General features: G+C 42.2%; 2 protein-coding genes across 6 annotated transcripts in view; one reads left to right on the plus strand and one right to left on the minus strand.

Moving 5' to 3' along the window:
• Window positions 1–13,287, plus strand: asb14a (ankyrin repeat and SOCS box containing 14a). Of its 3 annotated transcripts, none has more exons than XR_003674141.1 (13): window positions 1–145; window positions 1,307–1,443; window positions 1,532–1,578; window positions 2,765–2,899; window positions 2,967–3,125; window positions 3,198–3,443; window positions 3,994–4,165; window positions 7,015–7,120; window positions 9,398–9,577; window positions 10,024–10,152; window positions 10,500–10,628; window positions 10,753–10,854; window positions 10,929–11,070. XR_003674141.1 is itself a non-coding variant. In XM_028447975.1 (13 exons), exons 2-13 carry the CDS (start codon window positions 1,349–1,351, stop codon window positions 11,087–11,089), a joined length of 1,713 nt encoding a protein of 570 aa, XP_028303776.1. In that variant the 5' UTR covers window positions 1–145; window positions 1,307–1,348; the 3' UTR covers window positions 11,090–13,287. The 3 variants fall into 3 exon arrangements, 2 of the variants coding, with proteins under 2 accessions (XP_028303776.1, XP_028303777.1); XM_028447975.1 differs by having other exon boundaries at window positions 10,701–10,854; window positions 10,929–13,287; XM_028447976.1 differs by lacking the exon at window positions 10,929–11,070 and having other exon boundaries at window positions 10,753–10,922.
• The window catches only part of ip6k1 (inositol hexakisphosphate kinase 1), a 21,254-nt gene continuing 15,824 nt past the window's right edge, over window positions 11,659–17,088 (minus strand). For all 3 annotated transcript variants that reach the window (XM_028448024.1, XM_028448025.1, XM_028448026.1), the window contains exons 6-9: window positions 16,080–16,261; window positions 15,477–15,652; window positions 14,991–15,224; window positions 11,659–13,980 (exon numbers count right to left, since the gene is read on the minus strand). In XM_028448024.1, coding sequence (XP_028303825.1) covers window positions 13,645–13,980; window positions 14,991–15,224; window positions 15,477–15,652; window positions 16,080–16,261 — 928 coding nt within the window. In that variant the 3' untranslated portion in view covers window positions 11,659–13,644. The remainder of the gene's footprint in view (window positions 13,981–14,990; window positions 15,225–15,476; window positions 15,653–16,079; window positions 16,262–17,088) is intronic.

Genomic DNA, 17,088 nt, shown 5'->3' on the forward strand with positions numbered 1-17,088 from the left:
GCTGCTGTAATAGATCTATGTTGTAATAGATCTATGTTGAGGATCTCAGGCTGTGTAAAGTTCACTGATGATTTAAATATAGAAAGTAGCTCTGATGGTTCCAACATGGACATGAGGAGCAACACGCTGCAGAACCAGGGCTGAGGTGAGCTCACAGATCAATAACTGATCATCAATAACTGATCAAAGCTTCCGTTTCACTTTCTACCAATAAAGAAGTAACTGAACAAACCCAGACTATCTTTATTCACAGTTTAACTTTAGATACAAATCACAAACATGGTTTTACATATTAATGCCACAAAGATAAATCTCAATTTATCCTAACCTATTTAATCTTAACCTAAAATTAAGTTATCTTAATCTATCCTAACTTATTTTATTTGTCTTAACCTAAGATATGCTAAGGAAAATTAAGTTTCTTTATTTTAACTTATCCAGACTTATTTTATCTTAACTTAAGTTATGCTAAGGTAAATGAAGTTACCTTGTATTAATTTATGCTAACTCATTGTATCTCATCTTTTATCAAATTATCTTAACTTATTTTATCTGTTTTATCCTAAATTATTTTAACCTAAAATATGCTGAGGTAAAATAAATTATCTTAACTTATTTTATTTTATCTTAAGTTATGCTAAGGTAAATTAAGTTATCGTAACTTATGTGATAATATCTTAACCTAAGAAATAATTTATCTTGTTAATGTTAAAAGTATCTTAAATCAGTGATTCTCAACTAGTGGGTCGGGAAAAATTAAATTCACTTTTAGTTGTTTGAATTGTAAAAGAAAAGAAAAAAAAGTGGGTCACGATTTAATTATCATGGCAAAATGTGGGTCCCAGGGTGAGACCAGTTGAGAACCCCTGTCAAATTATTTGAACTTAACTTATCTTATCTTTTCTTAACTTACCTTCATTTGTCTTAATTTCATTTTCTGTAACTTAACTTTAATATTATCGATCTTTTCTAAATCTTAACTTTATGAACTACAGTGATTTTATCATAATAATGATCTAATTTTATACAGTCAGGTGTGAGCATCAGCTGTTCAGTCTGGGTTTGTTTAAGTCTAACTTAGGGTTTGTTTACCTCTAACTTAAGGTGTGTTTAAGTCTAACTTAGGGTTTGTTTACCTCTAACCTAAGGTTTGTTTAAGTCTAACTTAGGGTTTGTTTACCTCTAACTTAAGGTGTGTTTAAGTCTAACTTAGGGTTTGTTTAAGTCTAACTTAGGGTTTGTTTAAGTCTAACTTAAGGTTAGTCAGACTCAAGGATCAACACTTACACTCAGCTTTGGTTTGTAGTTGAAGGACAGAAGAAACAGTGTTTCTACGGTAACGTTAGAGATGGAGCTCCAGGAGAGGAAGGATGATGATGATGAAGATGAAGATGTCCAGTTAGTGATCCAACAGAGTCTGATGGAGACACACAGAGAGAACAGGTTATTACAGTTATAGGAAGAGTGTTTACTGACTTTAACACTGTGTGTGTGTGTGTGTGTGTGTGTGTGTGTGTGTGTGTGTGTGTAGACAGGAGGCTGCAGATATCAACCAGATCTTCTTCGCTATAAGAGACGGTGAGAATTAAACTTAGTTCCTGTTTTGCAGATGCAAAGAAAAGGAACGTTGTTGTGTTATTTGGTGACAGGAAATCCTGTTGTTGAGCTGAGGAGAGAGAGAGCAGCTGCTGAAAGGTGACTGAAGACTAAGGATGCGTTCTAATATACCCTCCTATCTCCTTTCCTATCTCCTTTCCTATCCACTGTTCCTTCTCCCCCGGAAGTGTTTAAGTGGCGGCCATGATAAAGAGCATTCCAACTCTTTTTAAGCTCAGGAAAAGAGGCTCAATGCTTCCTTTTTAACCTCCTTTAGCCTAGGAAACACTGAAACATCCTTTACCAAAGGAGACGAGATAATACTGACCCACAATTCCTTACGGCGACAACATTTGAAAGGAGACGCTCCCCGAGTGCTCACGGAAACTCACGATGATCGACATGTAAGTTACCAATGCAACAATATGAACAACTTTAAATAATGTAAAACCTATATATTATTATATTTAGTACAGACATATAATCAGATTATAACTGACATAAAACAGACACTGTGGTTCGAGAAAAATGATCAGAGACATTTTTATCCACATGTTTTATTAATCATAATTAATATTAGTGAGTAGAAGGTGAGTGTGATCAACCATTCTCTATGTGACGTTCTTTAGTTTACCTTTAGTTCCTGGTATCCATGGTAACCTCTTTTCCTGTGATTTATGACATTATATCAGTGAAAGTGTTAGAAATGAGCTTTTAGTTTATTTTAGGAAATGTGGAGTGTTTTAACCACGACAGACGTCACTGACCTTCACAGCGTCAGATTATTACGTCACCTAGTGGAAGTGTGTCTGATTGTATAAACAATCCTAACTCCTTTCCTTCACCCCATGACGTCATCCACGGGGTTAAGGAAAAGTAGATAGGAGGGAATATTAGGACATAGCCTCAGTGGTTGTTGGTGTTTTTGTGCACAGATCACCTTTCAGAGAATGAGTGGGCGTGTCTTAACTGCTCCAGCAGCCCCGCCCACAATCAAGGCCTTTTGCAGTCATTTAGTTTTATCATGTTACCTTAGAATCACAAAATAACATGATCACCAGGTGAACCGTGACAGCAGCTGCTCTGAGTACTCAGTGAGGTCAAAGTTCAGTATAGGTTCCTAAGGAGCCTGAGGAGGTCCAGGTCTGATTTGTGCTCCTTCTTCCAGGAGACGAGGAGCTGGTGAGGAACCTTAGCGTCGGGCTGAGGGACGTCTTCAGTGGGACGGACAACCACGGGTGGACGCCCCTGCACGCTGCAGCAGCTCAGAGGAACCACAGGGTCCTAGAGATCACCTTGGCAGGTGGATCTTGGTCTCCAGGGTTTAGTTCGGAATTAGGGAGTGACCGATGGGCATGTCTGTTTTTCAGCCTCTGGTCCCCAGGCTGTGGACGTTCGCAGTGGGTGTGGTCAGACGCCGCTCTACGTGGCGGTGGAACGAGGCCTGATGGAGAATGCATCCTTCCTTCTGGAGCACCAGGCAGACCCAGACAGCCAGGACCAGGATCTGGACTCCCCTCTGTTTGTGGGTGAGTCATAAAGCCCCGCCCACTGCTTTGATGAGGACAGTGTGTTCAGTCTTTGATCTTTGGGTTTCTCAGCGATTCGCTCCGGCCGCTTAGACCTGGTGAAGCTGCTGCTGTCCAAAGGCTCCCTGGTCAACCGGCAGGGCTGTCATGGCCGCCGGCCGCTCCACGAGGCCGCCCGATTGGTCAACATCAGCCTGGTGAGGCTGCTCCTGGAGGCGGGGGCTCAGCCAGACCCTCGGAGTCACTATGGACTGACACCGCTGGCTCTGGCTGCTCAGGGAGGAAACCTGGAGGTAGTGGAAACTCTGCTGAGGAAAGGTGAGACATAGCCCCGCCCCTTTACCCTCTGACTTTGCTCAGCCATCGCAGTTACATGCTAAGCTAACCAAGATGTGGGACTGGTGGCTACGTCCTAAGCTAACCAAACATGCGAGACTGGTGGCTCCGTGCTAAGCTAACCCAAACATGTGGACAGGTGGCTACGTGCTAAGCTAACCAAATATGTGTGATTGGTGGCTACGTGCTAAGTTAACCAAACACATGTGACTGGTGGCTACGTGCTAAGCTAACCCAAACACGTGACTGGTGGCTACGTGCTAAGCTAAACCAAATACATGTGACTGATGGCTACGTGCTAGGCTAACCAAACACATGTGACTGGTGGCTGCGTGCTAAGCTAACCCAAACACATGTGACTGATGGCTACGTGCTAAGCTAACCAAACACATGTGACTGTTGGCTACTTGCTAGGCTAACCCAAATACATGTGAATGGTGGCTGCGTGTTAAGCTTTTTTCCCTCAGCTTTTCTTGGGCTGTGGTTGCGGTTGTGTTGACGTGTGAGGTCAAAGGTCACTCTGGCTCTGCAGGGGCAGACGTTTTGTCTCAGGCTAAGGACGAGGCGTCTGTGCTGTACGAGGCGTCTGCATCCGGGGATCCTAACGTCATCGCTCTGCTGCTGGAGCACGGCGCCGACGCTAACGTAGCCAATCAGACGGGACACCTACCGATCCACCGCACGGCTCACCGAGGACACCTGCAGTAAAAACACAGCAACTGCAAGAAATAGAATGATATCATCTACTAGGGATGTAACGATTAATCGTAAGGCAGTTAAAAATCGATTCATAGGTACCACGGTTCACATCTATGCTCTGAGAATTGAATCGCAGTACTTTTTTTAAACAGCAGAGGGCGCTATATATTAATCCTTCCAGAAGCGGACGTGACGGGCGGAATCTGCTACTACTTTCTTTCTGGCCGCCATTTACTGTTAAACATGCTCATAAATGATTCTTTACTCCTTTAGCACCAAAAAAATATCTGTAATATTACGTGAATATCTGTAAAAGTCAGGTTTTTCTATTAACTCTGTCTGCTAGCATAGCATCTCTTCTTCACTGATTGAATAACTGCATGCCAACCTACCACTGGGTTACCAGCGCCCTCTGCTGGTCTAAACAAATATCTGACGTAAATACAGTAAAATGACTTTTTTTTTTGTTTTTTTTAAAGTCCAATTGTTAAGGCACAAAATACATTTTCAGTTGCACTTTTAAAAAGAAAAATAACTATTATGTAGTTTTGTATTGTTTACTATAGAACCAGAATTTAAATTAATAGGTTTCTTCTTCATTTTTATTATTCCTTTATGTATTTCATTCAAGATTTATTTTTAGTTAAATTGCATCATTTTGCATAGTTTATCAAGGGATTCTTTTGACAATGAAAAATAAAAGGAAAATAGTACAGTATTTTCCCCCAAAAAATAAAGGATTATTTTTCAGTCATTTGTCAACAGTCCCATTTTGTAAAATAAATCGTGAGAAAATCATATCGTGAACCCAGTATCGTGAATCGAATTGTATCGGGAGTTGAGTGAATCATTACATCCCTATCATCTACATATTATAGCAGGGATCAGTGACTGTATCTGATCTGAGGGCCACATTATCATCATTTATGTCAGCATTCAGAAAAATGACCAATCAGAGCATTAATACAGGGGGGATAAAAAGGTTTTTTTTTTTTTTTTTTAACTTTTTGAGTTATTTTGTGTATTTTTCTGTCATTTTCTGCATTCATGTTGTTGACTTGTGTGTTTTTTGGGTCACTTTCTGTATTTTCCTGTCATTTTGTTAACAGTTTGTATGTCTTTGGAGCTATTCTGTTATAAGTTGTTGTTTTTTCATTGTCACTTTGTTTCAGTCAGTGTTTTTCAACCACTGTGCCGCGGCACACTAGTGTGCCGCGAGAGATCGTCAGGTGTGCCGTGGGAAATTATCCAATTTCACCTAATTGGTCTAAAAAAAAAATTTGAAAACATATTAATTATTATCTGCAAATAATATACCATTGTCGAGTGTCCGTGCTGCAGTAGTGAATAAAGGTGCGTGCACACCGAACGCGACGGAAGCGATGCCGTTGCCTTAAATCGTCCCTGATCGGTAGTTTGCACATAGTGGTGCTTTTTTGTCAGTCCATCATTTCATCGCTCCAGCGACGCGATCACTAGGGAACTGTGTGTGTGTGTGTGTGTGTGTGTGTGTGTGTGTGTGTGTGTGTGTGTGTGTGTGTGTGTGTGTGTGTGTGTGTGTGTGTGTGTGTGTGTGTGTGTGTGTGTGTGTGTGTGTGTGTGTGTGTGTGGCCCCGGTAACAGGGTAGAGACAGAGAGAGAGAGTGTGTTGATGACGTCTTTTTTTTCCCTTCTTGCTCCGCTTCTACGGTTAAATGATCAACTTAACGGAGATATTAAAGGATGACTTCACTCAGAATGTGTTTGATCAGTAGTTACTGTGGTTTTAAAGAAATTTACCGCTTTAATTTTGAACCTGATACTTTGAGGAAGTAGAACAGCCTCCGCTGCAGCCGTCAGCACTGAAGCGGGAGGGAGGGGCTGCTGCCTCCGCTCTACAGACAGTGGAGGACGGGAGATATCGCTTCACGTCGCTTAAAAAGTTAAAATTTTTCAACTTTGATCATGCAAGTCGCGTCGCTGAGGGGGGGATAAATTGACGTTGCGTCATTTACATTGATTTTTAATGTAATCGCATCGCTTCAGTCCCTTTAAGACCACATTGTTGTTTCATTTGTTATGTTCAAGCTGTATTTTTGAAGTGGACATGATAAGTGCACTTTTTATTTGAAAGAAGAAATACAAATGATGATAAAGTCCTTTATTCTTTGTGTTTATTTGATTCCTATTCAAGACACTTTGATGAGAATGGCTATATTGTTAATATAGGCTACAGAGTATCATTTTTTAACATGTTTGGCTGGTGGTGTGCCTCGTGATTTTTTCAATGAAAAAAATGTGCCTTGGCTCAAAAAAGGTTGAAAAACACTGGTTTCAGTGATTGTTGTGATTGTCTTTGTTGTGATTTTGTTGTTTTCTTGTATTTTTGCTGTCGATTTGTGTGTTTTGGGAGATATTTTGTGTATTATGTTGGGCTTCATTTCCTTCCAACTTCTTGAAATACAGTTTTTGGGAATTTTATATATATATATATATATATATGTTGTCTTTGTAACTCTGCTACCTTTTGGACTAAAGGCTATAATAATACAAAATACAAAATAAAATCTAAATAAAAAATCTAGAATTTTTTCTAAAATCTTTTGAGACAAAAAAATTGTAAACAAATGTGAAAAAAAATATCATTTAAAGTCAAGCTGTAATAGCATGTAAGAAAAACATAGCTCAGCATATTGTAGAACTCGTTGCTATAGCAACACATGGCCAGAAACACAAACCCGTGTTGGTCCTTCAGACACACTTTAAGGATAAAAGTAGAATAATTAATAACAAGAAAATGAAAACTTGAGGAAGTAGCAGCGATGCTTTTATTCTTGTAACAGGAAGTAAGAAGTGTAACGTGTGTTTTTGTCAGGGCTCTGAAGCTGCTACTTCCTGTGACTGCCATTAGTGACGTGGAGGACAGTGGGATCAGCCCTCTGCACTCAGCAGCAGCAGGAGGACACACCCACTGCATACAGGTGTGTGTGTGTAACAGCTTTCATCACAGGGGGCGGGCCCACTAACATGGGTCACATGATCAATATTCATGTCAGCATTAGAATAATGACCAATCAGAGCATTAACACAAGAAACAACAAAGAAGAGTTTGTGTTGTTTAGTTGTAATTATTTCTCACCTACTTTTCACCCACTTAACCATTATGTACAGTCTTAAAATTTCAGTCACATGCTTCTCTAATTTCTGGTCATTTCTAATTTTAAAAATGCAAAAATGTTTTTTCCCCCACATATCCCAAAAAGACATTACGAGATAGGAATTCTCCAAAAAAATTAATTCATTGTAGAATCATGAAAATTGACATAGAAGTGGACCATGACAAGACAAGTAAAAAATATTATTCAGACCACGCCAAAAAATACACAGGAAGTCCAAAATCTGAATTGAAAATTGCAAAAATTAAAATTTTTGCTCACGTGGTGTTTTAACGTATTTCTCCCAGGGCGTTTCACTGACGGGCTTAAAATCACTAGATATCATCTAAAGAAGTGGGACATCAAAAGTTATCTACACATTTTTGATAACTTTTATTTTGGCCAAAACAGTTTGAAAATTTACATTGATTTTCATCAAATGTAAATTTTGTGTTAATAGGAAAATGGCCAAATCTTGAAAATTGTCAGATTAAACTTTAACACACTGGAGCTATTACTACTACTACTAATATTAGGGAGCCAAGCCCGCGGGGCCTGGGAACCACATACGTATGCATACATACCCAGTAACAGTGGTGCTGGAAACCCTATTTGTCTCCAGGCCCTGCGGACTTGGCCCCCGATTGTAATTGTTCTGATTTTTATTATTATAGTTACCTTTTATTATTTTGTTGGTAAAAGTGGTGTTGCAGGCTAAACTGTGCAAGAAAGGGTGGTGACCTTTGGAGGGTTGGTCCAGACCCCTCAGCTTACCTCGGATACAAAAACTCACATGTCTGCCAGCAGGAGGCGCTATAACCAGAGTCACTGCGTTTTGGCCTATAACTCCCACACCGTATGTTGCACATTCAAAACCCTCATGTCCACAGGTTCTCTGAATAGCACTGAATCACCTGGGCTAGGCCACGCCCATTAATATTACAAGGGTGAAAATGACACGTTGGCCTGTGTCCTGACGCTCGCCCCAACCCCGTCGTCCTTCGTGACGTACTTCCATGGGTTCTGCAAAACCTGGGGGCCAAGTGGCGCGGGAAGGCTTGGCCCCCTTTCATAACTGCTTGCAGTTCTAATTATTTGTTATACTTTTGTGTTAATTTTACTCAGGTTGTGTGTGTTTGTTTTTTCCAGTCATGTGTGTGTTTCTGTATGTTTTATGGTGTTTTTTGTTGTTGTATATTTTTTTATGTCTTTAAGTGTAATAGAGTTACATTTGTGCATTTACAGAGTTATACTGAGGGCCGCCTGTGGCCCCTGGACCACCAGTTGCCTATGTCTGACATATATCAATATGTTTTCTAACAGTGCAGCATCCTGTTGTCATCGTAACCAAATGTAATCAAACACTTTTCTATAGATAACAGAGTTCAAGGTGCAGTCTACAACTCTCAGATCCCTCCCTCCCCTGCCTCCAAACTTTCCAAAGTCCCTCCCTCAGAGGAGCTAACAAGCTAACGTTAGTCTGACAGCAACATCACAGTAATATAACATGCTCTGTTAAAAGCATATTACTGCAGCGCTGCTCTCTCTCTATGTGCACACACCTCAGCAGCAGCAGCAGCAACTACACAGTGTCACTTACAGCAGCCCACACACATGTGCTGCACACACATGAACAACACATGTACCACAGAGTTCTAGTGTAACAACTACAAATCAAACATAATGTAAATCAAGCAGCAGTAATTACTTTTCAAGCAGAAAAGTCACCAATTCTATCTTCTACTCCTCCAGACCATACACTGTAAAAAAGATCAGGAAAGGGGCGGGGCCTGTTAGCATCAGCTGTCAGACAGCCCATCAAACACAATCTTAGCTCTGATTGGCTGTTTTTGCTCGGTCGCAGTGCATTCTGGTAATCTGCCAAAGGCTGCTGGAGCAGCAGGGGGCGGGGCTCAATGAGCCTGTTTTTTTCACACAAACTATTAGTTTGATGTAACGCTGTCCTTACATAGTGACAGCTTTAGCAAATATGACAAAGTCACTTTTATAAGAGTTGCAGACTGTACCTTTAAATGATTTTATTTACTCACGTTCCCAGTGTTTCCATGGTAACGGCTGCAGGTGTCGCTCTGACTCCATCAGGTTTTACTGGACGCTGGTTTTGACCCTAACTTCATGCTCCGCCCCTGGGTTCGCCGTAACTATGACGACGAGAGGAAGTCGGCGCTCTTCTTCGCTGTGTCCAACAATGACGTATCGTCAGCGAGGCTGTTACTGGAGGGCGGAGCCATGGCCAACCAGGACCCAATCAAGTGTCTGCAGGTGTGTGACTATCAATACTGTGCATTTATAAACATAGGCAACCTGTGGTCCGGGGGCCACATGTGGCCCATGGTCTAAATATGTGAGGCCCCCAAAAGCGCACAAACAATATGAGTAAAATATACACAGAGAGGACAACAAATAATACATTTATCAAACGACAACAAAAAGAAACAGTTAACAGAAAACATACGACCACAAAATGCCAAGAAAAATACACAAAATGAACTAAAAACATCCAAAAATAATACACAAAAATAAGAAAATGAGAGAAAACTAATTACAACTACAACACAAATTATTCTTTGTTTCCTGTTCTCACGCTCTGATTGGTTGTTAATGTTAATCATGTGATCTCAGATATGATCACAGTTTGTTTTGCATCACCGCTGTGTGATAAAAGTTGCTTGTCTCCAGTTGCTAATGTGTAAAGTTGCCTCTCTCAGGTTGCTCTGCGTCTGGGAAACTACGAGTTGATCAACCTGTTGCTGCGTTTTGGAGCCAACGTCAACTATTTCTGTAGGATCAACACCACACACTTCCCCTCAGCGCTGCAGTACGCACTCAGAGACCAGGTGAGTGAGGGGGAGGGGCCTAGTGGGGAGGGGCCTCAGCACTGCAGTACTCACTCAGAAACCAGGTGAGTGAGGGGGAGGGGCCTAGTGGGGAGGGGCCTCAGCACTGCAGTACTCACTCAGAAACCAGGTGAGTGAGGGGGAGGGGCCTCAGCGCTGCAGTACGCACCCAGAAACCAGGTGAGTGAGGGGGAGGGGCCTCAGCGCTGCAGTACGCACCCAGAAACCAGGTAAGTGAGAGGGAGGGGCCTTAGCACTGCAGTATGCACAAAGAGACCAGGTGAGTGAGGGGGAGGGGCCGAGGGGGAGGGACCTCAGCGTTGACCGTGTCCCACCCTGTGCCTCAGGTACTCCTCAGGATGCTGTGTTCCTATGGTTATGACGCCCAGCGATGCTTCGACTGTCCCTACGGGGAGCGCGCACACGTACCCGACGACTACGAGGGATGGACCAACACAGTCATTAAAGACACCATGGTAACCATGGCAACAGCAGGCCAAACACAAGCAACCAGCTCAACCACTGACCAGTAGACGTGTGTGTGTCAGTTCTGTGAGGTCATCACTGTGTCGTGGCTCAGACATCTCTCTGGTTCTGTAGTCCTCGTCCTATTGGACTACGTTGATCATGTGACTCTGTGCTGCAAACTGAAGGAGGCGCTGATGGAGCAGAAGGAGTGGGAGGAGATCTGTGGAGTGCAGGGTGACGCACGCACACACACACACACACACAGTAAAGCTTTGGTTTTCCTGATGTTCTTCTGATGTTCTCCACAGCTAACGCTCGTTCTCTGCAGCACCTTTGTCGGCTGAAGATCCGTGCGTGTTTGGGTCGTCTGAGGCTTCGTTCTCCCGTCTTCAGGAGCTTTTTGCCGCTACCCGAGCGTCTGAAGGACTTCCTCCTGTACCGAGAGCTGAACCAGGGGGAACCAGGCTGAAGGTCCACGTCCCACTGGTCTATGGGGTCTGTATCACGTGGAGAAGCTGCAAACACATGCCATAGTTTATAAGTCACTCTGGTAGATTAGTCACTACGGACAGGAAACACCCCGCCAATGTAAGAGTCTGTTTCTCTGTCACTGACCTTCACACGTGGTCACATGCTGCTCCTCCTCACTGCTCCACGTCTGCGTATGCTCATCCTTTATCGTCCCTCAGCTCTGCTCTACAGGGGTTATGGTTTAAGTGGCAACCATTTTAACTGGAGGTCATGTCACATCTGGACAAACCTTCTGGTTATTTTCAATCGTCCAATCACAGCCCAGTGTGAATCCACTCTGTAGTGAACCCTTTTACTCACCAGGGGGCGCTGCACAACTCTTTCTCTCTAGTTTATAAATCAACTTTAAATACAAAAAGTGAAAAGGTCAAGTTTTTAAAATGACTTGTAGGTTATTCTTTTTCCAGGTGTTTTGTTTTGAAAAGTTCACACACAAACACTAAGATAAATGTGTTTTTCAGACTAAAAGCAACTTATTCAGGTGAAGAAAGGACACAGACACAAAAATCAGCTTGTGGAAAGTTTTAATCTCACATTAATTCTCTAACAAACAGTCGGACGCCGACGCTTCGGCCAACGAACGCATCCAACGCGTCCGACAGACGACGTAAATAATAATAATACTGCTGATGATGACGCGTCACACACAGCGTCCCAGTGAGGTCACACACTTCACACCCTTCCACGGGCGAGAGAGGAAAAGGTACGATAAAAAAATAAATTATCACCTCCGTCCGTCCAACAAAAATAAACTCTTCTGCTGTTTCCGGCCACCAGGGGGCGACGCTCACACAAAGGAAAGGAAACGTGAATTCTGCCACATTTCACCACATCTGACAGATGGAGGCGGGGCCTATAGGAACGTCTTTATTTAGGAACAAAAATAAAAATCCAGCGTGCCGGACTCCACGTCTACAATAGATTCATCATAAAAATACGACTCTTAGAAAACGTCTTTTCCTTTTTTTCCTCTGCAATAAATTTCTGACATTTGAGCTTCAGAATAAAAGTCCAGACTTATGTCGCTCTGTTCGTCCGTTTGGTCTAAAAACAAACCCATGTTTGACTAAAATAAACTTTTTCACTGTTTTTGAAGCTTTAATGTTTTCAAATGAATAAAATGTGATTAAATCTGCTTTTAACGTTGATCAACCATGACTTTATGACCACCCGCAGCATTTCCTTCTGTTTCACTCAGGAAAACATTCATCATCATTATTATTGTTAAGTGTGCTTAAAATAAATACATTACAATCATTTAGTTTAGTTTAATGTTGGATTCAAATTTTAAATGTGAATCATTTTGCAACAACAAATTATCAGACGAACAATTTAAGTTTAAATTACTTTTTTTTTTTTTTTTTTTAATAAAAGCTTTCAAAATAGTTTTTTTAAGTACATATTTTTGGAAAAACTTTTCAAACAAGAATTCTTCATTTGAAACATTTAAGTTTTCATATTTCAATTCCAACATTTGAACTCAAGACTTTCTCGATCAAATGAACAGCATGTGGGAGGAGCTTAGGGAGAACCTGTAAACTCAACATTAAGAGTGTTGAGTGCGTGTTTCTGTTCTTCTTCTTTGGTCGTTTGTTTAAACGTCGCCCCCTGGTGGTTCAACTCACAGCTGCGTAGAGGTGGTCGTAATGTTATGGCTGATCTGAGCAGATGTTTCAGATCAGCTGGTGACTCGAGGTCAGTCATTAGTTAACACAGACACCAGTTTCACCATAACACCAGTGAAGATCATGGTTTCACCCACAGTGTGAAGGATTACATCATCAAATATCAGTGCCCATTCATATACTGGTTTAAAATGGTTTGTACATGTTTAAACTGGTTTATACATGTTTGTACTGGTTTAAACTGGTTTGTACATGTTTGTACTGGTTTAAACTGGTTTGTACATGTTTGTACTGGTTTAAACTGGTTTGTACATGTTTGTACTGGTTTAAACTGGTTTGTACTGGTTTAAACTGGTTTGTACATGTTTGTACATGTTTGTACTGGTTTAAACTGGTTTGTACATGTTTGTACTGGTCCTCCTCAGCGTGCAGATGTTGCTGCTTCAGTGATGATGATGATGAAGCTGATAAACAGCATGAATAATATTCAAATATATGAGTTTAACATAAATACTACTGTGTGTGTCTCATTAATAACAGTGGTTTGTCTACAGTGGGACCTCTGATATTGAAAGTTGATGAGGGGGCGGGGCTAACCTGGGAGGCAGCTGATTGGTTGAATCTCTGTCCAGCAGTGAGTAATGGGGGGGTCACGGTCAGCGTCCCACAGCCTTCAGACGCTTTTTTAAAATTCCAAACGTCTACTAACAAGTCACAACAGCTTCATATCGAGTGTAGGGGGCGTCGACCCCATGCGTCGCCATGGTTACACGCACAGAGACAACACACAAACAAACAGGGTAGGGGTTCAGATTCAGGAGGATGTGACAGGAATGATTGACATCACTGAGGGGTGTGTGTGTGTGTGTCATGGTGAGTTGTCGTCCCTCAGGCTCTCCAGGATGTGGACCAAGCTCTCCAGTCCGAACACGTATCCTCGGTCCGGTCCATCGTGCACGGCCGTGTCACCACGGAAACCTTTGAAGGTGGAGTGAGCGAAGTCGATCATACGAACGTCCACCAGGGGGGGCTGAGGAGGCGGGGCTAAACTGGGGGCTGGGCAGGGGCAGTTCGGATCGGAGGAGTGGGGTGACAGGGGGCGGGGCACGGAAGAGAGGCGCTCTGATTGGTTGGGCGGAGGGTCCTTCGGACAGGGGGGCTCAGGGGGAGCCGAGGGTTTCTGCTGCTGCACCATCTCTGGTTCCTACACACACACACACACACACACACACACACACGCACACACGTTTTTGTTGTTGCTTTGTGTGTTTTTCTGTCAATTTGTGTATTTTTGGTAGGGGTGTGAAAAAAATTGATTTCGCGATATATCACAATTTTTTGGGTGCCAATTTTAAATAAATCTTTTAATTTAAAAAATCGATTTTTTTAATATTATTTCAATAATTTTGTGTTTGTGCAATATTTCAGTGGTTACAATGCTTTCAATGTGTTGCTATGGTTATTTGATGCATTTGATTTTATGATGGCACTGTGTAATACCTGTAATATTTATGTATGCACAGTATGTTCAGATCAGTGATTAAACTGATAAAATAAGATAAATTATAATTTTTTTTTCTATTTGTGCATTGTCAGTAACTCAGGGTGATTTATCCTTAATGTTCTCACTTACAGTTGTTACAATGCTGTCAATATGTTGCCATGGTTACTTTGAGACTTGTTGGACTTGATTTTATGATGACAGTGTGTAACACTGTATTTTCTTTTTTTTAGTGAAAATGTGCAAACACACGCCACTTTTTATTATTAATTATTTATATTAATAATAAATAATAAATAGTATGTTTTGAAGCAAATAGTTTTGACTCAATTTATCCTCTGAATGACCTTCTGATGAACATATACAGCAAATTGATTTTTCATCTCTACATTTATTTTTTATATTAACTGGGTAGAATATCACAATATATTGCGATAATATCGCATCGTGAAGCAAGTATTGCAATTCGTATCGTATTGCATCATCCTTGCCAATAATCACCCCTAGTTTTTGGAGTCATTTTGTGTTTTAGTTGTTTTGTAAGTTTTTATCGCACTGATGTGGTGATGCTTCACAAAGCCTTAACTCAGTGTTACACTAATCTAAGCCAATGAGATCACACGATGAGTTGAACTGGAACAGCCTCAGTGTGACACACGTCAGAGTGGTTTGATGAGCGAGTGTGTCACATGACGCAGGGTCTCTGTCCTCACCTTTCCCTCGTAGATGATGAGCAGCGAGGACGAGTAGAAGCGATAGGACGCCTGCTTCTCCAGCACCGCCTTCAGGCTGCGCAGCTTATGGAGGATGGGCTCCAGGAGGTCCCGCCTCAGGCCCCGCCCATTGTGCAGGTACTGATAGAGTGCCTGGCGGAAGCCATCGATCGACAGGCCACGCCCGTAGTACTTGTTCCTGCAGAGGTAGTGTCCCGTGTTCAGCTGGTACACCTGAGGGGACACACACACACACACACACACACACACACACACACACACACACACACACACACACACACACACACACACACACACACACACACACACACACACACACACACACACACACACACACACACACACACACACACACACACACACACACACACACACACACAAAGCATCAGTTGAGGATCCTTTTAAAAAAAACTTTGGGTTGAGATTTACCACACACACACACACACGTACACACAGGTGTGTTACCTGCATGCCACACACTCTAACTCCCAGCGTGGCCGACGTGCTTTGTTCACATTTCTTCATCTGACGCGCTGCCTTCTCCTCTGAGGCGTCGTCTCCATGCTGCCTGGTTCCCATCTTCAGGTCAAGGATGCAGGGGAAGGAGAAGTGATGGACCACGTTCTCCAGCAGCAGGAACTCTGGTGAGGGGCTGCAGTTAAGGAGCTAACCTGGAGAATGGAGCTAACCTAGAGGATGGAGCTAACCTGGAGAATGAAGCTAACCAGGAGGATGGAGCGAACCTGGAGGATGGAGCGAACCTGGAGGATGGAGCTAATCTGGAGGATGGAGGTAACCTAGAGGATGGAGCTAACCTGGAGGATGGAGCTAACCAGGAGGATGGAGCTAACCAGGAGGATGGAGCTAACCTGGAAGATGGAGCTAACCTAGAGGATGGAGCGAACCTGGAGGATGGAGCTAATCTAGAGGATGGAGGTAATCTGGAGGATGGAGGTAACCTAGAGGATGGAGCTAACCTGGAGGATGGAGCTAACCTGGAGGATGGAGCTAACCTGGAGGATGGAGCTAACCTGGAGGGTGGAGCAGAGCGTGGGAACCTAAGGATACTGAAGAGCTTTCTCTCCTTGGACTCAGACCTCATGCGGCTGAGCTGCTGCCTATGGCAGCGTAGACTCCATGGGTTGTGGCTGATCTTCTCTGAGCTCAGACCACTGTTCCAGTCCAACATCTGGAACGGAACGTCCGAGTGGATCTTTGGGTCAAGGCGAGGACTCTTCAGCTCTGTGAGCCTGAGAGAGGGACGCCCGCACACACACACACAATTATATTAGAACTCAACATTATTCAGTGGAACTCCTTCAACTTAAAACAACATTTATAATTATTTAAAATATATCACATGAACACGTGTTAGCATTTTATCACAGCGTGGTCACAAACATGTAATTGTATCTGATCTGAAGGTCACATGACCAACATTAACTCACTCACTGCCATTGACGCAGTGTCGTGATCATGAAAAAACAGGATTAAAAAAACGAACCAAATGGGTGAACGTAGCACGTCCGGCTCAAAGAGGAAGTGACGTCTGCAGACTGATGGAGTAAGATTCTTGGAGGACGGCTAAAAATACAGTAAGAAAATCATTCAATTCTGACCGAGATGGCAAAATAATAATTATTTTGCTATCAAAAGCCCAGTCTCAGTGTTGTTTTTATGAATTTATAAACGGAACCAATAGCTGCAATTTCATTGACAGGTTTTTTCAGAAAAAGCCTTTTTTCTCAGCTTTATGATCAATTTCCTGGTTAAATAAAGGTGAAATAAAAAAATAAAAATAAAAAAACTGGTGATTTTGTGTGAAACTCCTGTATTCAACTTCTGATTACGGAAGAACGAAACAAGCTAAAAACAAAAAACTAAAATTCTGATAAAAGTAGACTTTAATCTTTCAGAATCAGATTTCAGAATGTCATAGTACAAAATATTCTGTGGGTCTTTAAAAATCAGTCCAAATGCTCTAAAATGGCTGGCAGTGAATGAGTTAATGTCAGCATTAGAATAACGACCAATCAGATCATAGGAGACAGGAAACAGCAGAGCCTTTGTGCTGTTA

The sequence above is a fragment of the Gouania willdenowi genome, chromosome 5 (assembly GCF_900634775.1).
Source record: "Gouania willdenowi chromosome 5, fGouWil2.1, whole genome shotgun sequence".
Classification (NCBI taxonomy): domain Eukaryota; kingdom Metazoa; phylum Chordata; class Actinopteri; order Blenniiformes; family Gobiesocidae; genus Gouania; species Gouania willdenowi.

Excerpts from the sequence above, each read along its gene's own strand:
- asb14a (XM_028447975.1), top strand. The coding sequence starts at position 1,349 with ATGGAGCTCCAGGAGAGGAAGGATGATGATGATGAAGATGAAGATGTC. Across the intron at positions 1,444-1,531 it reads GAGACACACAGAGAGAACAG|ACAGGAGGCTGCAGATATCA; the intron begins GTTATTACAGTT and ends GTGTGTGTGTAG. Across the intron at positions 1,579-2,764 it reads CTTCTTCGCTATAAGAGACG|GAGACGAGGAGCTGGTGAGG; the intron begins GTGAGAATTAAA and ends TCCTTCTTCCAG.